Source organism: Neoarius graeffei, chromosome 7 (genome assembly GCF_027579695.1).
Source record: "Neoarius graeffei isolate fNeoGra1 chromosome 7, fNeoGra1.pri, whole genome shotgun sequence".
NCBI classification, from domain to species: Eukaryota; Metazoa; Chordata; class Actinopteri; order Siluriformes; family Ariidae; genus Neoarius; species Neoarius graeffei.
The window spans coordinates 23,524,075-23,548,556 of NC_083575.1; the positions used below are offsets into that span (position 1 = coordinate 23,524,075).

Sequence of the window (24,482 nt, forward strand, 5' to 3'; positions counted from 1 at the left end):
TCCACCTGAGCCACAACGCCCCTGAGGTCCACACAATTACAAAACTTCAATAATGTACAATAAACTTCACACTTTTTTAAAAACTTTATTTCAATATTGAAGTTTTGTAATTGTGTAGAACAATGAAAAAAGGCATGTATAGTTCAATGATAAATTGAGATAACCTCAGGGGCATCGTGGCTCAGGTGGATAAGGCGCAATACCATAAATCTGGGGACCTGGGTTCGGTTCCGACCTGAGGTCATTTCCCGATCCCTCCCCGTCTCTCTCTCTCCCGCTCATTTCCTGTCTCTACACTGTCCTATCCAAATAGAGGTGGAAAAAAGCCCCCAAAAAATCTAAAAAAAAAAAAATTGTGATAACCTCAATTGCCTTTTTGTACTACTGTGAATGCCACTGTTCAGCAAAAAGAGAAATCTATGTTGGCAGAATGAGGAATTGAAAATTGACTTAATTAAGAATTCTTAATAAAGATAACAGTTTTATCCTATTTGGATTATCATGGGCACATCGTTGGCAAAACATAAAATTCTTAATGCAGACGGTTGCCTTGAAATTTCAAGTATTCTCAACTATTCTTTTTTTACAGTGTGACGCATGTACACTACCGTTCAAAAGTTTGGGGTCACTTTGAAATGTCCTTATTTTTGAAAGAAAAGCACTGTTCTTTTCAATGAAGATCACTTTAAACTAATCAGAAATCCACTCTATACATTGCTAATGTGGTAAATGACTATTCTAGCTGCAAATGTCTGGTTTTTGGTGCAATATCTCCATAGGTGTATAGAGGCCCATTTCCAGCAACTCTCACTCCAGTGTTCTAATGGTACAATGTGTTTGCTCATTGCCTCAGAAGGCTAATGGATGATTAGAAAACCCTTGTACAATCATGTTAGCACAGCTGAAAACAGTTGAGCTCTTTAGAGAAGCTATAAAACTGACCTTCCTTTGAGCAGATTGAGTTTCTGGAGCATCACATTTGTGGGGTCGATTAAATGCTCAAAATGGCCAGAAAAATGTCTTGACTATATTTTCTATTCGTTTTACAACTTATGGTGGGAAATAAAAGTGTGACTTTGCATGGAAAACACAAAATTGTCTGGGTGACCCCAAACTTTGAATGGTAGTGTAATAATAATAATAACCCACAACAGCACATTTAATAAATGTTGAATTGTGCCTAAATCAGCCCTAGATGCCACCAGAATGCACCATTTGAAGTCTCCAATTTCAAAATTTTCCAGGAGAGCATGTCCCCAGACCTCTCTAGCAGCCTTCGGGGCCCTCCAGGCCAGGTCAATCCTTAAGGGCTGGGCTCTACATCAGTAGCACCGCTTTGATACGTTGCTAATAATTACTGACACACACACACACACAGAGCACGGTGCTCATTCGTTCATCCAGTATTTTCATTATTAGAAACATTAGCCTGAAATACGGTCATCTAAAACACCTTGCAGCCGAAATTATTTCTAAAGAACTTCATTTGTATTTGAACATCTTCGGAATGTTTGCTTTTCTGCAGTAACTCTCAGCAGTTGCTCTTTTGGTAAAACGATACACTCGTCTTTACGTCTGATATTATTTTCATCTTGGCAGCGTGACAGAAGCAGCACTAACTGAACCCTGCTGTCTATTCTGATTTACTTCCTGGTTTTTTATGATTCTTTATGAGTTGCTTTGTTGTAGTATCATGTTCATATGCATGACTTTGAGTTTGCTGTATTCATTAAAAAAAAAAGTTCTCCTTGTTGACTGAAGGACGCTTTCTGTTTGCAAACGGTTGCAGGATTTCATTTCTTTGCCAAGATCACGCGCTTCGATCGTCACAAAATCTTCCTTGTGAGTAGAACAGGGCACATAAGTGCAGATATCACCTTCCTTCTTCTTCTGAATCGTGACGCTCTACATGTCTGCTCATACTGGGATATGCGTTTCCATGTAACGCCATGAACGTTAGAGAAATAGATTTGTATACCTGAAATCGCTTGCTTGTGCATGTTTTTGTCTGCACAAGTCAGGTGATAGATAGAAAAAAATACCACTGTGCATAATCTCATCTCATCTCATTATCTCTAGCCGCTTTATGTGACTTTTCATGGAAAACACAAAATTGTCTGGGTGACCCCAAACTTTTGAACGGTAGTGTATAACAAGTCGGGGCAGTTTTCACAGAAAATTTTAAACAAATTTATTTGAATAGCAATTCATTTACACGCAATAAATATACCGAATTAGCTTTTAGTCCCACTACAGACATCACCTCCGTGGATTTGCTTTATACGGTAAGGCAGTGGACATCTTCAGCTTCGAGAATATAAACATACCTTTCTACAGACTTGCCACAAACCGTGTCCCATTTGTCTCTGAGCTCGCAGAGCATGTCGTCCAGTTTCTGGTTGTCATCCTGGAGCGAGGTCTTGTCCTTCAAGGCTCGGCCTGTGCGGCTGGTGGTGTCGTATACAGAATGCTTGGCACCCAGGGCCTTCTGGAACTCCTATAAGAGCCAGCAAACAGAGTCAGGGTTAACATTTAGCCTCAAGGACGCACGTACCATAGTGAAACCGGCAGCCTGATATGTGGCTGACTGGAGTTAGATGGCACAGCTGAGTCGACAGAATGTGAGGGGATCTGCTGAGCCCTGACTGCTGAGCTGTTAATTACATGGCACTGTGCTCTCTTCTCTACTGTCAACAACTCTGAGTCATGCTACTTGTCGAAGAGAACAGCAGCAGTATTAGAATCCGTACACAATATTTAGAATGACTTTAAAACTGAACTGTGGTTTAAAAAACACTGTCCCACAAGGCGAGATGGTATACGGTGGTGCTTGAAAGTTTGTGAACCCTTTAGAATTTTCCACATTTCTGCATAAATATGACCTAAAACATCATCAGATTTTCACACAAGTCCTAAAAGTAGATAAAGAGAACCCAGTTAAACAAATGAGACAAAAAAAAATTATACTTGGTCATTTATTTATTGAGGAAAATGATCCAATATTACATATCTGTGAGTGGCAAAAGTATGTGAACCTTTGCTTTCAGTATCTGGTGTGACCCCCTTGTGCAGCAATAACTGCAACTAAACGTTTCCGGTAACTATTGATCAGTCCTGCACACCGGCTTGGAGGAATTTTAGCCCGTTCCTCCATACAGAACAGCTTCAACTCTGGGATGCTGGTGGGTTTCCTCACATGAACTGCTCGCTTCAGGTCCTTCCACAACATTTCGATTGGATTAAGGTCAGGACTTTGACGTGGCCATTCCAAAACATTAACTTTATTCTTCTTTAACCATTCTTTGGTAGAACGACTTGTGTGCTTAGGGTCGTTGTCTTGCTGCATGATCCACCTTCTCTTGAGATTCAGCTCATGGACAAATGTCCTGACATTTTCCTTTAGAATTCACTGGTATAATTCAGAATTCATTGTTCCATCAATGATGGCAAGCCGTCCTGGCCCAGATGCAGCAAAACAGGCCCAAACCATGATACTACCACCACCATGTTTCACAGATGGGATAAGGTTCTTATGCTGGAATGCAGTGTTTTCCTTTCTCCAAACATAACACTTCTCATTTTTTTTTTTTTTTTTTAGATATTTTTTTGGGCTTTTTGCACCTTTATTGGATAGGACAGTGTAGAGACAGGAAATGAGCGGGAGAGAGAGAGACGGGAAGGGATCGGGAAATGACCTCGGGCCGGAATCGAACCCGGGTCGCCCGCATTCATGGTATGGCGCCTTAACCACCTGAGCCACGACGCCCCCATAACACTTCTCATTTAAACCAAAAAGTTCTATTTTGGTCTCATCCGTCCACAAAACATTTTTCCAATAGCCTTCTGGCTTGTCCACATGATCTTTAGCAAACTGCAGACGAGCAGCAATGTTCTTTTTGGAGAGCAGTGGCGTTCTCCTTGCAACCCTGCCATGCACACCATTGCTGTTCAGTGTTCTCCTGATGGTGGACTCATGAACATTAACATTAGCCAATGTGAGAGAGGCCTTCAGTTGCTTAGAAGTTACCCTGGGGTCCTTTGTGACCTCGCCGACTATTACACGCCTTGCTCTTGGACTGATCTTTGTTGGTCGACCACTCCTGGGGAGGGTAACAATGGTCTTGAATTTCCTCCATTTGTACACAATCTGTCTGACTGTGGATTGGTGGAGTCCAAACTCTTTAGAGGTGGTTTTGTAACCTTTTCCAGCCTGATGAGCAACAATGCTTTTTCTGAGGTCCTCAGAAATCTCCTTTGTTCGTGCCATGATACACTTCCACAAACATGTGTTGTGAAGATCAGACTTTGATAGATCCCTGTTCTTTAAATAAAACAGGGTGCCCACTCACACCTGATTGTCATCCCATTGATTGAAAACACCTGACTCTAATTTCACCTTCAAATTAACTGCTAATCCTAGAGGTTCACATACTTTTGCCACTCACAGATATGTAATATTGGATCATTTTCCTCAATAAATAAATGACTAAGTATAATATTTTTGTCTCATTTGTTTAACTGGGTTCTCTTTATCTACTTTTAGGACTTGTGTGAAAATCTGATGATGTTTTAGGTCATATTTATGCAGAAATATAGAAAATTCTAAAGGGTTCACAAACCTTCAAGCACCACTGTACACTGCCAAATGTGTCACAGGATTCTGATAGATCTCATCCTGTCAGAGTGAGGGAGTGATTCCATGATAGGAGAGAGAGAGAGAGAGAGAGAGAGAGAGCAGCTGGTTTATGCCATGATTCACGTCATGCTGGAAAGTAGTTCCCTACTTTATTACAGATGTGTAAACAGAAATGGTGAAGACACACAAAGGTGCAGAAGATCAGCAGAATTCTGGGAAGTGTGTAATTATTGGTTTTCAGAGGGAAAGCTTGTGGTGAGATCCTGTCACCTTGTGCTGAGTCAGCTGCATTTTGATCTTGTCAGGGTCATTAGCGATCTCCAGCTCTGAGTCCAGAGAGCTCTCTGACTCCTCCAGCCACTCCATCAGCTTGGTCCAGCTCTCATGGAACTGCAGGAAGTGGAACGTGTTTAGTTTTATTTAATGACATCTGTATTTCACTACATGGGATTCTGTTGCTCGTTCAGGTTTGAGGCGAACCTCATTCTGAGGTGAAACGCACCACCGAACACACACACTACAGTATTCGTGCATTAATTAGCTCGATGTATGCATGTATGTAATGGATATTTAATGAGACGAGCATAGAGGCAAAAAAGAGCATGCTAGATGGCCAGCTAAATTCGCAAGGTTTTGATAGAAATGTGCTGCATCATTTTTCTCAGGATCTATGTAGCATAACAGCAGTAAAATATTTGCCTTAATATTAATGGGTGTGAATAGGTAGCATTTATTAACAAATACAGTACGGGTATATACAGTCCTGTGCAAAAGTCTTAGGCACCCTATTTTTATTTTTCATACAAACTTTGTTATACATTTCTATTTGATGACTTCTACATCATTAAGTCAGTACAAAATAATTTTCGAGTCCCAAACGTTCGTTTTCCAGCACAAAATTAAATGTTACAGGAAAAAAAAAGTTTGTATCTGAGCAGCATATTACACAAGAGAGCACTTTTCAGATTTAAAAAGAAAGCATAATGAAGGCTGCTGGGTTTGGGTGCAAAATTACGAAGCGAGCGTGACAGTCAAAGTGTCCAGAAGAACTGTGGCTGGTTCTGTAAGACGCTCAGTAAAACCTACAGCTCGTTTCCGCATAAAACTGCACTCACTGGACCTGAGACTGCTATTTTTTTTTTAAAGCAAAGGGTCGTCTCAGACCAAATATTGACTTTGTTTCATTTATTACAGCTTACTGATTACTGTTTATAGTATTTTTTTAATGTTGAAACATTTTTCATTATTTTTAAGCCATTTTTGGTCTCCAGCATTTCTTTACATGAGCCTAAGACTTTTGCACAGTACTGTATATGTTTTGACTGGCTCTCTGTGCAAAGTAAAATAATAGTAACTAATACAATTTTTAAAAAGATTTTGAGCTTTTTATTACACTTCTGCTTCCATACCTGCTTTGCACGTTTCCTCGCATCATCCAGCAGGCGTCCTCGCTCCACCGAACGCTGCACTACTTTGTCCCAGCGGCTTTGTACGCTAAGGAGCAGGTTTTTAATCAGGACCACATCCTGCTTCTGGCTGAAGTATTTCAGGTGGGTGCCTGTCTTATCCAGCTCGATGATCTGATCCCGGTGTGAGTTGACCTCAGTCGCAAAGATCTGTCAGGAAACATGGGAGAAGCTAGGTGGACAGAGCTGGGACAAACGGGCTAAAACCAAATGTAAAGCTCAAAGGATTCCCTGGGGGACTATGATTCATCAGTATTTACACGTACAACAAATTGGAAATAAAAATACTTTATCATATCAAATATACAACCCCGATTCCAAAAAAGTTGGGACAAAGTACAAATTGTAAATAAAAACAGAATGCAATAATTTACAAATCTCAAAAACTGATCTTGTATTTACAATAGAACATAGACAACATATCAAATGTCCAAAGTGAGACATTTTGAAATTTCATGCCAAATATTGGCTCATTTGAAATTTCATGACAGCAACACATCTCAAAAAAGTTGGGACAGGGGCAATAAGAGGCTGGAAAAGTTAAAGGGACAAAAAAGGAACAGCTGGAGGACCAAATTGCAACTCATTAGGTCAATTGGCAATAGGTCATTAACATGACTGGGTATAAAAAGAGCATCTTGGAGTGGCAGCGGCTCTCAGAAGTAAAGATGGGAAGAGGATCACCAATCCTCCTAATTCTGCGCCGACAAATAGTGGAGCAATATCAGAAAGGAGTTCGACAGTGTCAAATTGCAAAGAGTTTGAACATATCATCATCTACAGTGCATAATATCATCAAAAGATTCAGAGAACCTGGAAGAATCTCTGTGCGTAAGGGTCAAGGCCGGAAAACCATACTGGGTGCCCGTGATCTTCGGGCCCTTAGACGGCACTGCGTCACATACAGGCATGCTTCTGTATTGGAAATCACAAAATGGGCTCAGGAATATTTCCAGAGAACATTATCTGTGAACACAATTCACCGTGCCATCCGCCGTTGCCAGCTAAAACTCTATAGTTCAAAATAGAAGCCGTATCTAAACATGATCCAGAAGCGCAGACGTCTTCTCTGGGCCAAGGCTCATTTAAAATGGACTGTGGCAAAGTGGAAAACTGTTCTGTGGTCAGACGAATCAAAATTTGAAGTTCTTTATGGAAATCAGGGACGCCGTGTCATTCGGACTAAAGAGGAGAAGGACGACCCGAGTTGTCATCAGTGCTCAGTTCAGAAGCCTGCATCTCTGATGGTATGGGGTTGCATTAGTGCGTGTGGCATGGGCAGCTTACACATCTGGAAAGACACCATCAATGCTGAAAGGTATATCCAGGTTCTAGAGCAACATATGCTCCCATCCAGACGATGTCTCTTTTAGGGAAGACCTTGCATTTTCCAACATGACAATGCCAAACCACATACTGCATCAATTACAGCATCATGGCTGCGTAGAAGAAGGGTCCGGGTACTGAACTGGCCAGCCTGCAGTCCAGATCTTTCACCCATAGAAAACATTTGGCGCATCATAAAACGGAAGATACGACAAAAAAGACCTAAGACAGTCGAGCAACTAGAATCCTACATTAGACAAGAATGGGTTAACATTCCTATCCCTAAACTTGAGCAACTTGTCTCCTCAGTCCCCAGACGTTTACAGACTGTTGTAAAGAGAAAAGGGGATGTCTCACAGTGGGAAACATGGCCTTGTCCCAACTTTTTTGAGATGTGTTGTTGTCATGAAATTTAAAATCACCTAAACATTTGATATGTCATCTATGTTCTATTCTGAATAAAATATGGAATTTTGAAACTTCCGCATCACTGCATTTCATTTTTATTTACAATTTGTACTTTGTCCCAACTTTTTTGGAATCAGGGTTGTATATATATATATATTTAATTTTATAAAATACAACGTATCATCAAATAACACTTAATCATAAATATTAGATTCACACACACATACTTTATGTTCGTCAATCTGGAACAAGATTGTTTCCAGGATAAGGGAGGCTGGAGAGACCATGTTGAGGGTCTGCTCTGCTTGAGTCAGCCAGTTAATGAAGTCCTGCAGAGAATTATGAAACTCTGTGGCCATGGCTAATGCCTCTTCCAGTTTCACCTAGATACAACAAACACAGAGACACACACACATGCACCCTGATTTACTCATTCGAGCCATAATTACATCAGCACAACCGAAATAGCATCAAGATCTCCTTGTGATTGAACAGGGAGAGGAAGTGTTGATCTCTCAGTGCTATAATGACAAATAAAAGAGGATGTGCAGAAGAAACATTTCCCCTGCAGACACAAAAACATTGTCCTTTGATTCAATATTCAATAGTGTGACTCATACGATGCATCTGGTACACGGCGGCTTTCTTAACTGAAAGCTGAGGAGCCTTGGAAAGACTTTAACTATGTTATATAAGTGAGCCTTTCTGAAAAAGTCTGCTCTCAGGGAAGTACCTTGAAATATATACGACGTTTAATAAATAAATAAATAAATAAATAAATAAATAAATGAAACAATGTCTTGATTCAAGTTTGGGTTCAGGTTTTAATGCTGATATCATCCATCGAAGAGCATTAGATCTGGGTTAAGAACATGTCTGGACCAAGCCACTGTATATTTTTCCTCAAAGTGTGACGCAGCCTTTAATAAGCACTGGTATATGACACACTTTACAAACAGAGTATTAAGTTTCATCCTGAGTCCCAACTTGCCCTAGACAGCCACCCCCACACCTTCTGACCACATTCGCACTGACATCATCACAATTCACATCTTTGTGATCAGACATGAAGCTGCATGATGAACCATTTCCTTCATAGGATCTAAAGCCTCAAGCTTTTTTTTTTATGACGCAGCACTCACCTTCCTCTCAGCCACTTTGTCCTGCACACATTCCCACTTTTCTTGAAGGTTGTGGAGGTCCTGTTCAATACTGCTGTCCTGGTTCTCCGGGGTCATGGCTATCAGCTGCTGACCTCTCTGAAGAAGCTTCTGGTAGAGTTCTTCCTTCACCTCCATTGCACTACATAGCTCCTAAACACACACACACACCAACATATTGAACCTCCTGAAAAGGAAAGACAATATACATTACTGATACTTTACTGGGGAAGCCATGGCCTAATGGTTAGAGAAGCAGCTTTGGGACCAAAAGGTCACCGGTTTGATTCCCTGGACCAGCAGGAATGGCTGAAGTGCCCTTGAGCAAGGCACCTAACCCCCAACTGCTCCCCAGGCTGCTCCCCAGGCTGCTCCCCAGGCTGCTCCCCAGGCTGCTCCCCAGGCTGCTCCCCAGGCTGCTCCCCAGGCTGCTCTGGGTATGTTATACATCTCTCTGGATGATAAATGCTATTAATATAATTGTTGACAAGATATAAGAGCAATATTATCACAGAGTTGGACTGATTTATTGGAATGCTCTACATCCTTTAAAGGACAAAAGTGAGAAAAGTAATGTGTCCTTATCTGTCCAGTTTTACATATTGTTCTAAGCTACAGTGGGGCAAAAAAGTATTTAGTCAGTCACCAATTGTGCAAGTTCTTCCACTTAGAAAGATAAGAGAGGCCTGTAATTTTCATCATAGGTATACCTCAACTATGTGAGACAAAATGAGGAAAAAAAATCCAGAAAATCACATTGTCTGATTTTTAAAGAATTTATTTGCAAATTATGGTGGAAAATAAGTATTTGGTCAATAACAAAAGTTCATCTCAATACTTTGTTATATACCCTTTGTTGGCAATGACAGAGGTCATACGTTTTCTGTAAGTCTTCACAAGGTTTTCACACACTTGCTGGTATTTTGGCCCATTCCTCCATGCAGATCTCCTCTAGAGCAGTGATGTTTTGGGGCTGTCGATGGGCAACACAGACTTTCAACTCCCTCCAAAGATTTTCTATGGGGTTGAGATCTGGAGACTGGCTAGGCCACTCCAGGACCTTGAAATGCTTCTTACGAAGCCACTCCTTCGTTGCCCGGGCGGTGTGTTTGGGATCATTGTCATGCTGAAAGACCCAGCCACGTTTCATCTTCAATGCCCTTGATGATGGAAGGAGGTTTTCACTCAAAATCTCACAATACATGGCCCCATTCATTCTTTCCTTTACACGGATCAGTCGTCCTGGTCCCTTTGCAGAAAAACAGCCCCAAAGCATGATGTTTCCACCCCCATGCTTCACAGTAGGTATGGTGTTCTTTGGATGCAACTCAGCATTCTTTCTCCTCCAAACACGACAAGTTGAGTTTTTACCAAAAAGTTCTATTTTGGTTTCATCTGACCATACTGTATGACATTCTCCCAATCCTCTTCTGGATCATCCAAATGCTCTCTAGCAAACTTCAGACGGGCCTGGACATGTACTGGCTTAAGCAGGGGGACACGTCTGGCACTGCAGGATTTGAGTCCCTGGCGGCGTAGTGTGTTACTGATGCTAGCCTTTGTTACTTTGGTCCCAGCTCTCTGCAGGTCATTCACTAGGTCCCCCCGTGTGGTTCTGGGATTTTTGCTCACCGTTCTTGTGATCATTTTGACCCCACGGGGTGAGATCTTGCGTGGAGCCCCAGATCGAGGGAGATTATCAGTGGTCTTGTATGTCTTCCATTTTCTAATAATTGCTCCCACAGTTGATTTCTTCACACCAAGCTGCTTACCTATTGCAGATTCAGTCTTCCCAGCCTGGTGCAGGTCTACAATTTTGTTTCTGGTGTCCTTTGACAGCTCTTTGGTCTTGGCCATAGTGGAGTTTGGAGTGTGACTGTTTGAGGTTGTGGACAGGTGTCTTTTATACTGATAACGAGTTCAAACAGGTGCCATTAATACAGGTAACGAGTGGAGGACAGAGGAGCCTCTTAAAGAAGAAGAAGTTACAGGTCTGTGAGAGCCAGAAATCTTGCTTGTTTGTAGGTGACCAAATACTTATTTTACCGAGGAATTTACCAATTAATTCATTAAAAATCCTATAATGTGATTTCCTGGATTCTTTCCCTCCATTCTGTCTCTCATAGTTGAAGTGTACCTATGATGAAAATTACAGGCCTCTCTCATCTTTTTAAGTGGGAGAACTTGCACACTTGGTGGCTGACTAAATACTTTTTTGCCCCACTGTACAAGTTTACCTTTGTTGCATGTTTATGCTACTAATTACTATGTATTAGCTGGTTCATCAAGAAGGAATTAAAAATACAAAGTTTTACAGTCTGGACTTTAAAAAAAACCCAAAAACCTCCAGAGTAAAGACCCAATAAACACAGGTTCTGAATATACCCTCTTTAAAGCTAGCTTTATTAAGGCCTCTGAACAAGCTCAATCTAAATCGTTATTTTTACGACTGCTAACCAACAAAGCTGTGTATTGGGTCTGATAAAATATGTTCAAACTTGCCATCAGCAGCAGGCCTTTTGGAGTCTTAAATACATACCAGATGGGTGTTAAGCTGCTCGCGGGCCGTGTCTGGCAGGCCTCCAACTGCTTTAGATGCTAACAGCTGACATTCTGTGTCTTTCAGCCATTGTTGCATATCTTCAATTTCCCCATGGAAACCTTGGGCCTACAACATAATACTAGCTAGCGTCACAACAATGGAGTTCACATTATGCTCATTAGTGCAAGTTTCAAAGCGTGATAAGAAGCTTAGATTAAAATGGAGGTTTGCGTATTAATCTAGGATGAATAAAAAAAGGCAAGTTAGTGAAACTTCACAGCTGCAACAATAATATTGTCTGGGACAGCATTCGGTAGTTCCTTTTATGCGCTGTATCTATTACTCAGCATGCACTCGGTTTTGAATTGCATTAATATATCGTCTAGACGCTGGGCTTTCCTGGTAAAATGTACATTTTTAATTAAAAATCAGAAATGTTGCCTGAGAAACTTGACAGCTGCTAAAACACTCCTAGTAATCTTCAGCATCTAATTCAGCACTCTACATAACTAAACATGGGCCATATTCAGAGCTGACTTAGTGCACAGTTAACCCTAAAATTGTGCACAGTGTTCAGGCCTCTGAAGTAATTATAGATTGAATCGCTATCCAGAAGTTGTGTAAGGATAGCAGTGTTTGGCAAAAACAAAGCGGTGTGTCTAAGTTACATGTGATTCGTCTAAATTAGAGACACCGCTTATCTCATTATCTCAAGGAACTTTTTTTTCTTAAGCATAAAATAGCACTGTTACACTCAACGAGGCTGCCAGTGAGCTAATGTGTGTTTAAGTAGGACCTGGAGTAAAGCGCTGTCCAAAAGCTGCCTCCTTTGCTCAGTCTTCTCCAGGATGCTTGTCCAACGTTGGTTAAGGTTTTCCAGCTTGCTCTGCAGGCCACATGCCTCCTCTCCTGCACTGGACTCCATCAAATCTCTGCCAGCTTTGTTAACTGCCTCCACTGTGGTCTTATGGGCCAGTACATCATTATGCAGCACCTGGCGGTTAAAGAAGATATTTATATTCTACATCATGAACAAAAAGGCAGATTTCATGGCAAAGAAACAAAATAAAGATAAACTCAGAAACATTTCTGGTTGACTGTGAGGTCATTTCACAAGCACATGTCTGCTATATAAATATAATTACACACTACGTTACGTTTTCATTGTATATTTTGAATGAACATACATGGTGTTTGGCTAGCTCTATCTCGATAGCTTTGGGGTCGCCACTGGTTTTCTTCTGTCCGCTAAGCAGCTCTTCGGTATGAGTCAGCCAGGCCAAAAGCTCATCCAGAGCATGCTGGAACTGCCCTAAAGCCAGCAAGGCTCCCTCTAGCTTGTGCTGGAAGACAGATAAGACGTACATGCTCAGTAAAGATTCAGAAACGGAGACCAAGACAAGGTTGAGGAGCAGAAACGACACCTGGTACTTTACCTGTCTGCTGATGACCTTGTCGTCCAGGTTGTCCCAAAGCATTTTGAGTTCGTTCATAGGCTCCTGAATGGCGATGCGGTCTGCTTCCTCAAGCACTTTTTTCAGTAGAAGTCCTGCCTGGTGATTCAGCCTCTCCATCTCAATCTGAAGCTGGTATGCCTCACCTTTAAACTCCTATAGAAATACAAGCATCGGGGGGGAATAAGTCAAGTCAAGTCAACTTTATTGTCAAATATGCTATACATGCTCGACATACAGCACAGATGAAATTTCAGTCTTCTCTGACCCACGGTGCAAACAGGCAATGCAATAAATAAAAATAGAATAAAAATAGAATAATTGAAAGCAAACAAACAGTATAATCACTCTAGATAAGAACTAGACATAGACTAAACACTCATATATACTAGGGTGCATCAGTTGCCCTCACTTTCATAAAATCTGATGCATTTTTGTTCGGGTGTTCCTTTTCACCGATAAAGACATCCTGTAAAATGTTTTAACCATATTCAAAAGTCTAATGGTGACGGTTCATTTTTTGCCAAAAAAACGCTTATTTTATGTTTTCGCGTAAGGTTTGAATCACAATGTTGGACTCCATTTATTGATTTCTTGTGAGCCAGAGATCATGTTAAGAACCTTTGCATTTAATAGGGGCTAGCATATGCATCGGCGGCAAGCTTAAAACCAGGGTTATACCGTAACATTGATAGATAATGCTAGTGACACCCTAAAATAAACCTCCGAATATTTTTAGACATTCTAGACATACTGTCTACAGTATCTAAGATATTTGGTATACTCTATAAGGTGCCATAATGTTTCATGAAAAGTGATCAAAATTTTGTCATAAAATAGCAGCTTTTTCCTAGTCTGGCTAACGCGACTTCAAAGCTCTGCGAACATTTGGTCTGGCAAAGATATTAAGCCCAACCGTTTCCTAAAGGCGTGGTTGACCCGCCTCCCTGAAATGCCTCAGTTTGCTACTGGTTGAAGCCAGAAAAGGCTGTGACGAAGCTTAAACCAATCACATCACTCTTTCCTCTGACGTATATGACGCGACGGAAACTGCTTGAGTAACAGGAAGAAGATAAATACCTCCAGGGCTGCTCTTTGCTCCGTTTTCAATGAGAACTTCCCGTTGAATGCTTTCAATACAGCATCTACCGCTGTGTCAAAGGCTTGCCGCTGCTCCATGTTCGTAATGTTTCTAGTGAACGAAGCGCATCCGGCATAGATTCTGTAAACAATCTATGGCAGGGGTGTCCAAACTGATCCATAAAGGGCCGTGTGGCTGCAGGTTTTCATTCCAGCCATGCAGCAGCACACCTCATTTGGCTTATTCAATCAACTGACACACCCACCCTTTAATCAAGGGTGGGTGTGGCTGCAAGTATTTGACTGTGTGAAGACAGTTCAGTTGATTGAATGAGCCAAGTCAGGTGTGCTGCTGCATGGCTGGAATGAAAACCTGCAGCCACACGGCCCTTTATGGATCAGTTTGGACACCCCTGATCTATGGCTTCCGGTCGCAGTTCTACTACGTCACTGCCTTGAACACGCCTCTACCCAGGGCCGTTGGAGACGCTCAAAGTTGATTGGCTCCCGATTTTTCGGGAGCTTGGAAGAGCTGGAGATAGCTTGCCTGGCCAGACTAAGCTCGCAACAGGCCCTCGTGTTGCGTCACGCTTAGGATGGGCGGGCCCAGGCTAGCTTTTTCCATAAGTTTGAGCTCCTGGTGCCACCATTAAACTTTTGAATTTTGTCAAAATATTTCACCCAGTGTGTTTTCTTACCAAAAGGAACATAAAAACAAAAATACATCATGATCTGAGGAACTTTTCATTTTTAGGGGGCAACTGATGCACCCTAATATATACATACATATACACACACACACACACACGTAAATTGGTGCAAATAAACAAACAGTCAAGAGCACTTGAGGTATACCAGGTAAACATGAAATAAGCAGTATAAACAAACTAGCAGCTGTTAAGATGAGGTAGTGCGGAATAGTGCAAATGAGCGAGGTAAAGTGAGATGCGCGGTCCCTGAGTTCAGTGTGTTAATGAACGTTGAGATGTATGTATGTGTGTGTGTGTGTGTGTGTGTGTGTGTGTGTGTGTGTGTGAATAAGATGCCATGTTCAACATCACGTCACTAAAATAATCCAAAATATGGATATAAACAATAAAGGCGGTTCAGGATTGTTTAACTCTCACTAGACAATGCGTCTTTGAACCACTTGTGGGAGAGCACATGAAATGATAGTCCTGTGAATAAACACAGCTGGTACTTGGTCTGTATGCTCACTGCATTTATTAAACAAAAAAAAAAAAAGACAAGGCATGGCTGGGTGTGATCACTGACACATGTTTACATGCTTTGATCAGTATAAGCCACAAATGGACCAATAATTCTAGGTCGGTGTGTTACAGACAGGAAGTCCATATGATGAAACATGGGAAAGGAATAACCTTGAGCTCCTCGATCTGCTGTTTCACAGTTTCCAGGTCTGTGCCCACAGGTGGCATGGAATCCAGTTTACTCTCCAAAATATCCACCCAGTCAAACATACCCTGTAGAGGAAGAATGAAATGTTACTGACATGTATCAACACAATGTAGACTCAGGTTGCACTATAACCTGTCATTTCAGTCGAGACGCTTATATAATAGAGACGTGGGAAAACTCGATCACGCCTTAACCTATTCAAGCTGTGAGTTGGCAGTACAATATGTAATGCTTTGTCAGTGTTTTTTTTTTAATCAAAACAGGCTTTGAGTAAACGCTAACTACAGTGGGGCAAAAAAGTATTTAGTCAGTCACCAATTGTGCAAGTTCTCCCACTTAAAAAGATGAGAGAGGCCTGTAATTTTCATCATAGGTACACTTCAACTATGAGAGACAGAATGGAGGGAAAGAATCCAGGAAATCACATTGTAGGATTTTTAATGAATTAATTGGTAAATTCCTCGGTAAAATAAGTATTTGGTCACCTACAAACAAGCAAGATTTCTGGCTCTCACAGACCTGTAACTTCTTCTTTAAGAGGCTCCTCTGTCCTCCACTCGTTACCTGTATTAATGGCACCTGTTTGAACTCGTTATCAGTATAAAAGACACCTGTCCACAACCTCAAACAGTCACACTCCAAACTCCACTATGGCCAAGACCAAAGAGCTGTCAAAGGACACCAGAAACAAAATTGTAGACCTGCACCAGGCTGGGAAGACTGAATCTGCAATAGGTAAGCAGCTTGGTGTGAAGAAATCAACTGTGGGAGCAATTATTAGAAAATGGAAGACATACAAGACCACTGATAATCTCCCTCGATCTGGGGCTCCACGCAAGATCTCACCCCGTGGGGTCAAAATGATCACAAGAACGGTGAGCAAAAATCCCAGAACCACACGGGGGGACCTAGTGAATGACCTGCAGAGAGCTGGGACCAAAGTAACAAAGGCTACCATCAGTAACACACTACGCCGCCAGGGACTCAAATCCTGCAGTGCCAGACGTGTCCCCCTGCTTAAGCCAGTACATGTCCAGGCCCGTCTGAAGTTTGCTAGAGAGCATTTGGATGATCCAGAAGAGGACTGGGAGAATGCCATATGGTCAGATGAAACCAAAACAGAACTTTTTGGTAAAAACTCAACTTGTCGTGTTTGGATGAGAAAGAGTGCTGAGTTGCATCCAAAGAACACCATACCTACTGTGAAGCATGGGGGTGGAAACATCATGCTTTGGGGCTGTTTTTCTGCAAAGGGACCAGGACGACTGATCCGTGTAAAGGAAAGAATGAATGGGGCCATGTATCGTGAGATTTTGAGTGAAAACCTCCTTCCATCAGCAAGGGCATTGAAGATGAAACGTGGCTGGGTCTTTCAGCATGACAATGATCCCAAACACACCGCCCGGGCAACGAAGGAGTGGCTTCGTAAGAAGCATTTCAAGGTCCTGGAGTGGCCTAGCCAGTCTCCAGATCTCAACCCCATAGAAAATCTTTGGAGGGAGTTGAAAGTCTGTGTTGCCCATCGACAGCCCCAAAACATCACTGCTCTAGAGGAGATCTGCATGGAGGAATGGGCCAAAATACCAGCAACAGTGTGTGAAAACCTTGTGAAGACTTACAGAAAACATTTGACCTCTGTCATTGCCAACAAAGGGTATATAACAAAGTATTGAGATGAACTTTTGTTATTGACCAAATACTTATTTTCCACCATAATTTGCAAATAAATTCTTTAAAAATCAGACAAAGTGATTTTCTGGATTTTTTTCTCATTCTGTCTCTCAGAGTTGAAGTGTACCTATGATGAAAATCACAGGCCTCTCTCATCTTTTTAAGTGGGAGAACTTGCACAATTGGTGACTGACTAAATACTTTTTTGCCCCACTGTAAATTAAAACGGTTCTTGAACTTCTCTGTCAGCTGAACTCGTTAAACCTAAGTTACTTGTTTTATGTAAGAGATTAAGTTTTGTAATAAACAGGACTCGTTACTTAAAGCATTTAGTTTGCCACTTTTTTGTTTGCTCTTATGATAAATTTTACTTTAATGTGACATTGACATTTCTGTCAGTCTTAGGACCCCGTATAATACCACAAAGAACCCCTAGGGATCCAGGGAAACCTTGCTTTAATAGGTATTTACCTCCCGTTTTCTTGATCATGACACGTAAACATGCCTGTTATTATGTAATGTACTTATATATGCACGTATGTGCACACTGCAAGGTGCTGTAATAGCTGAGTAGTGACGCAAAGACATTTCCAGACTCCCAAGGAATTAAGCTAGCCACGTTTACATGTAGCCTAATAAGCTATTAATAATTCAGTTGATAAGTAGAATTAAAACGCTTCACATGTACACCTAAATCAGAGTTTGTGATATGAATCAAATTTGTAATCTGATTAAATTAAAGTATAATTATTGTGTTAATACGTCAATCCAATTTCCGTCATCTTTGGCATTATGAATATGTTTCACTGAGACTGAGATAAATTAAGATTTGATTTAAAATAATTATAAAACATAAAAAAAAACCACACCCACACAAAACCAAATTGACTGAACATGCCTAACTGCCGAAAGTTTTTGTTGTTGCTGTTGTAGAAAAAAAAAAAAAGCTTTCGGAGTCATTCTACGGCGCATCGTACCTGAAGACCATCCTGGAACTGTACAGCAGCCTGCATGGCCTCCTCCAGTCTGTCCACTCGCTCCTTCCATGTCTTATTCAGAGTCTCCCATGCCACGTTCACCTAGCAGGCAGAGAAGATATGATCTGAATTTAAAAGGTTCTCTGCTAAAGACACATGAACATTTCTAAAGCAGTGAGCACTTCAGTCAGAATTAATAAAAATTAAGTCATGTATATTTAGCAATTATTACACGAAACCGAGTCTGGTAGCGCCGAGTCGGCTATAAGCCGTGTACGACGAGATTGAGTGGAATAACTGTTTTATTACACCCACATTCACTGGATTTTGAGAAACGGAGCATTTTTTTTTAGCAAATTTGCTAAATAAAAACTTCGTACAAAACGTCCGACAAAATCATTTCCCCTTCGGCGGACTTGTTAAAAACCTATCGCTGGCTGCACAAACTGACTTTAGTGTTGATTTTTTGTAGAAAGTGCCGTCTTGCTGTCGTGTAGAATAGAATAGCTATAGAATAACTTTAGGCATTTATTTAAATCTTCCTTGGACATTTCAGTGAGATAATTTTCAAACTTCTTTGCACTTTTGAACCAGTCTAAAAAAAAAATTCAACAAATTTTAACGTTTAAAGATGAAGAATGTAAACAAACCGGCGAAATGACAGGAGCAACTTGTGAAAAATGCAATAATAATAATAATAATTCTTGAAACATAAAAAAAGAATCCTTACTAACAAATACTTTCCATATTTGGTTGCTTTTTTGTTTTGTATTTTTTGGGGTTTTGTTTTCGAGTACAGTTTTTATTTCGTCCTCGGTTGGTTCAGCAACACGCGCCGCCATTTTGTTTTTCTCTACTCACGGTATATGAGCTGATAGCCTAGCAGTAGAGTAGCCAATATCAGAGCGCATGACTGCTCATATCCAGTGAATGTGGATAGAATAATAGAAGATATTCTGATTATAGCCAGTAGTAATTTTTTTTTTTCGCGGTGCGGTTTCCATCAAATCCTGCGCTCTGATTGGCTGGCGAGTGGGTCCGTATCCTACGGTACGGACCCCAGTTACGGACCTCTGGCGACTCGCTCGTTCACAACAACAAACATAGTAGCAATTTTTGTCAACATTTATCTTTTTTTTATAAGATTTATTTCTAAAATTATCAAAAATCTTATACATTTTTACCAGCATTTCTCAGGAGAATAGCATTAATTTTACAGCATGGCTAGCGATAACGACAGTCTTCACAGCGAAAGCGAGTTTTACTACCCTGAGGAAGACAAAATTAAAGAAAACATTTCAGGAGAAAGCTAAAAACCTCGAACTTGCTAACACCGAGCAAAAACATGGCTGAATCCTGAATGACTCCTATTTGTATAAATAGGGGACGACATAGGCGGCAAAATGTAGTTTTTTTCCTACCATGGAAGTGCACTTGTATACCGAGGAGGAAGCCATTTGCATTACAGCCGTGAATGAGGATTCAAAATAGCATTAATTTTACAGCATGGATAGCGATAACGACAGTCTTGACAGTGAAAGTGAGAGTTTTACTACTCTGAGGAAGAAGAAATAAAAGAAAACATTTCAGGAGAAAGCTAAAAACCTGTAACTTGCTAACGCCGAGCAAAAACATGGCTGAATCCTGAATGACTCAATTTTGTATAAATAGGGGACTACATAGGCAGCAAAATGTAGTTTTTTTCCTGCCATGGAAGTGCACTTGTACACCGAGGAGGAAGCCATTTGCATTACAGCCGTGAATGAGGACTCAAAATGGCGGCTCGGCTCGGTTTTCCCTTTCGGGCGCTCTCGTTTTCTGTTAGAATTTGGTAAAGAAAAAAATATATATATTATTTACCAGCTTAAGGTCGGTCTGTATAGTGAAATACCGTGACCTTGGCCCAGAGGGCCTCACTCAGTACTTTCATGACCTCGGTCATGGTATTTCACCCTACGGACCTCCCAGCTGGTAAATAACATATATATATGATTGTGATGTGCTAGCAGAGAGATATGTACATATACATACATTTGCTCTCTGATTCGAATGTCGTGAACTGTAATATAACACTCACATTAAAAGTTCTCTGTATATGGTTACCTCATCAATGCTTTTCTTGATTACAGGCTTGTCTGGTTCTCCACAGGCTGTCATCAGCTCCGCCCCTAGATTCTGGACCACATTCAGTTCCTCTTGAAGACCGTCAATCTCCTCTCGGTACCCCTGTCGCCAGTAAAGTCCACCGTGAGAAATAAAAAAAAAGCATAAACAGGTTACTTCTTATTAAAAACACATGTATATATGTTAAATAAAACTGCTGTAATCATCATTTTCCTGTTAAAACATTTTGAAAAATAAATTTCAATCCATACATTTGCATCTCACTATAAGAGACTTTTTTTCCCCCCGAACATTTTATTAGACAATGAACCAAGTAATATAATTATCCCACCTCGTGCTATTTGAGCTTTAGAATGGATATAACCTCAGATGTGCATAATCACTAAGAGCTCACTGACCTCCACAGACTCCTGTTGCTGTTTAACAACAGAGGGGTCAACTCCAGGTTCCTCCAGGTCTTTCAGCAAGTCCTGTGTGTCTTTAATAGTGATGATGAGAGCACAGTGGTCACACCAGAACTTCTCAGCCAGGTCCATGACATCCAGAAGTTTAGCCTCTCTCTCCTCCAGCAGAGCATGGATATCATTCCACACGAACACCATCTGATCCAGTTTGTCTTGTACGGCTTTGAAAAAAAACAAACGTCCACCTTTAGATTACACAAGACTGTTGCGGTTTTGTAATCTTTTAAAAAAAATAAATGCTTACCTTTGGCTGACAGGTCTTTGTCTGCACCCTCTGAGCGAGTGATCATGTTCTCTCCTCGCTGCTTCAGAGTTTCATAAGATGGCTGCAGTTTCTCCAAGTCCACATTCACGGCTTTGTTCTCAGAAATCTGCTCACGAATCTTTTCCACTTCCACTGAGATGGAGGGGGGCTGGCGCAAACGCTCCGCTATACGATTCAGAGATTCCAGCATGGGGTCGATCTTATCATGGAACTGGGACAAAAAAAAAAAAAATGGTGATGTTAAAAGAGCAAATTTCCAAACACCTGTAAAAATACTACAGCTCAAGCCAGTGGTTAAGTCTTTCAACAGAACCGATCGGGAAACCGTTCACTATAGCAGGTAATCACTTGTAGGCATGTTAAACATCGATTTGTTCGGAAGTTGTTGGCCTCAGATTTCCTCCTAGTGAGGTCATATGTCCTTTGTTGCTGAAAACAAGCTACACGGTGTTCTAAGATGTACTTCCGTCAAAGGATTCTCACAGCACACTTCATTAACAAGCTGTCACTTGTATTGGGAGGACATGACAGACCTTCCTGAGGCTTGACTTACAAAAGATAAGCTATTTTGGAGACACATTCTGACATAAGCGTATGGGAATCAAGGCGAGTAACGTATAATTCAACTCGGGCTTCTCGAGCTTTGTTTTTTACATCAAATTATCTACAACCCCGATTCCAAAAAAGTTGGGACAAAGTACAAATTGTAAATAAAAACGGAATGCAATGATGTGGAAGTTAAAAAATTCCATATTGTATTCAGAATAGAACATAGATGACATATCAAATGTTTAAACTGAGAAAATGTATCATTTAAAGAGAAAAATTAGGTGATTTTAAATTTCATGACAGCAACACATCTCAAAAAAATTGGGACAAGGCCATGTTTCCCACTGTGAGACATCCCCTTTTCTCTTTACAACAGTCTGTAAACGTCTGGGGGCTGAGGAGACAAGTTGCTCAAGTTTAGGGACAGGAATGTTAACCCATTCTTGTCTAATGTAGGATTCTAGTTGCTCAACTGTCTTAGGTCTTTTTTGTCGTATCTTCCGTTTTATGACGCGCCAAATGTTTTCTATGGGTGAAAGATCTGGACTGCAGGCTGGCCAGTTCAGTACCCGGACCCTTCTTCTACGCAGCCATGATGCTGTAATTGATGCAGTATGTGGTTTGCCATTGTCATGTTGGAAAATGCAAGGTCTTCCCTGAAAGAGACGTCGTCTGGATGGGAGCATATGTTGCTCTAGAACCTGGATATACCTTTCAGCATTGATGGTGTCTTTCCAGATGTGTAAGCTGCCCATGCCACACGCACTAATGCAACCCCATACCATCAGAGATGCAGGCTTCTGAACTGAGCGCTGATAACAACTCGGGTCGTCCTTCTCCTCTTTAGTCCGAATGGCACGGCGTCCCTGATTTCCATAAAGAACTTCAAATTTTGATTCATCTGACCACAGAACAGTTTTCCACTTTGCCACAGTCCATTTTAAATGAGCCTTGGCCCAGAGAAGACGTCTGCGCTTCTGGATCATGTTTAGATACGGCTTCTTCTTTGAACTATAGAGTTTTAGCTGGCAACGGCGGATGGCACGGTGAATTGTGTTCACAGATAATGTTCTCTGGAAATATTCCTGAGCCCATTTTGTGATTTCCAATACAGAAGCATGCCTGTATGTGATGCAGTGCCGTCTAAGGGCCCGAAGATCACGGGCACCCAGTATGGTTTTCCGGCCTTGACCCTTACGCACAGAGATTCTTCCAGATTCTCTGAATCTTTTGATGAGATTATGCACTGTAGATGATGATATGTTCAAACTCTTTGCAATTTTACACTGTCGAACTCCTTTCTGATATTGCTCCACTATTTGTCGGCGCAGAATTAGGGGGATTGGTGATCCTCTTCCCATCTTTACTTCTGAGAGCCGCTGCCACTCCAAGATGCTCTTTTTATACCCAGTCATGTTAATGACCTATTGCCAATTGACCTAATGAGTTGCAATTTGGTCCTCCAGCTGTTCCTTTTTTGTCCCTTTAACTTTTCCAGCCTCTTATTGCCCCTGTCCCAACTTTTTTTGAGATGTGTTGCTGTCATGAAATTTCAAATGAGCCAATATTTGGCATGAAATTTCAAAATGTCTCACTTTCGACATTTGATATGTTGTCTATGTTCTATTGTGAGTACAATATCAGTTTTTGAGATTTGTAAATTATTGCATTCCGTTTTTATTTACAATTTGTACTTTGTCCCAACTTTTTTGGAATCGGGGTTGTATATGTGTAATCGACAAAGGATGAAAGAAAGTGGGGGAAAAAAATGAAGCGCAAAGCAAAGCAATTCCATAAAAGGAATAATAGATTGCTGTTTTAGTAATGAAGCTAAATAGAGAACAGGATCTTGAGACAAACCTGAGTAGATTGAGAGATGGCCTCATCCAGGGCAGCAGCTCTCTGCTTAACATCTGCTTTAAGCTGTGAATACAACTTGTCTGTGACTTGGAACTTCTCCCTGATGGGCTCACCCTCCAGTGGACTGATCTCCACCAGCTGAGGGCCCGTTTTGTTCATCTTGTCTATGTGCGGCTTGTGCTCTGCAATCAGCTCCCTCAGTTGCTAAAAGCAAAAATATGCGATTTAAAATGGATATGGAGGAATGCGTGCATTTCTGTTTAGCAATACACTTCACTGGGTCCCTTTTTAATTTTATACAAAATGTTTCAAATAGGGCAAGACAGAGTCGCCCCAACAGTTCTTGTTGATATGGTAGCTGATATCGTCGGTTCTCCAAAACTTTCTTACCCGTAGTTCCTCTTGTTGCTGTCTGAGCGTGTCGTACTCGATGGCAGGTGAAGGGATCTGGGCGAAGTTGGCCTGGGTCTCCTGCAGCCATGGCCACAGCTCCTCATAGGTCTCCCAGAACTGGCAGGCCAGGGAGTGCGCTCTCTCCAGCTGCAGACAGCGCTCGGAGTTCAACTGACTCACCGTGTTGTACTTCTCCACGAGGGCCTCGATCTTAGCCTGAACAACACAGTCACGTCAGTCGCATCCCTAGAACGATCTAGTATCTACAGTGCTCAGCGTAAATGAGTCCACCCCCTTTGAAAAGTAACATTTTAAACAATGAACACAAACAATTTCCAAAATGTTGACAAGACAAAGTTTAATATAACATCTGTTTAACTTATAACGTGAAAGTAAGGTTAATAATATAAACTTCAATTACACATTTTTTCAGTTTTGCTCAAATTAGCGTGGTGCAAAAATGAGTACACCCCACTGAAAGTCTCTGGAGCAAAGCTAAATTGTAGACTGCAAATGTCGAATTTAACAAGAATACAATCACACGTGAGTCTAATTAGTCATTACACAGGTGTCCAGCAGACTATAAAAGGGTGCTACTTCAAGAAAACCCCTTCCCATTTCATGCTGTCAGCAACGGCAACACATGGAAGAGGAATGACACAAGACCTGAGAAAGAAAATAATTTCTT

The 24,482-nt window shown here is 41.2% G+C and overlaps 1 protein-coding gene across 6 annotated transcripts in view; it reads right to left on the bottom strand.

Moving 5' to 3' along the window:
• dst (dystonin) overlaps positions 1-24,482 on the bottom strand; it is a 340,713-nt gene that overhangs the window by 33,230 nt on the left and 283,001 nt on the right. For all 6 annotated transcript variants that reach the window (XM_060925410.1, XM_060925409.1, XM_060925412.1 and 3 more), the window contains 16 exons: positions 23,792-24,010; positions 23,402-23,605; positions 20,972-21,203; positions 20,662-20,888; positions 20,243-20,365; positions 18,140-18,241; positions 15,455-15,556; positions 12,975-13,148; positions 12,726-12,881; positions 12,335-12,532; positions 11,536-11,664; positions 8,979-9,149; positions 8,064-8,219; positions 6,046-6,252; positions 4,907-5,026; positions 2,328-2,497 (listed from right to left, as the gene is read on the bottom strand). In XM_060925410.1, the coding sequence (XP_060781393.1) occupies positions 2,328-2,497; positions 4,907-5,026; positions 6,046-6,252; positions 8,064-8,219; positions 8,979-9,149; positions 11,536-11,664; positions 12,335-12,532; positions 12,726-12,881; positions 12,975-13,148; positions 15,455-15,556; positions 18,140-18,241; positions 20,243-20,365; positions 20,662-20,888; positions 20,972-21,203; positions 23,402-23,605; positions 23,792-24,010 (2,690 nt within the window). The remainder of the gene's footprint in view (positions 1-2,327; positions 2,498-4,906; positions 5,027-6,045; positions 6,253-8,063; positions 8,220-8,978; positions 9,150-11,535; positions 11,665-12,334; positions 12,533-12,725; positions 12,882-12,974; positions 13,149-15,454; positions 15,557-18,139; positions 18,242-20,242; positions 20,366-20,661; positions 20,889-20,971; positions 21,204-23,401; positions 23,606-23,791; positions 24,011-24,482) is intronic.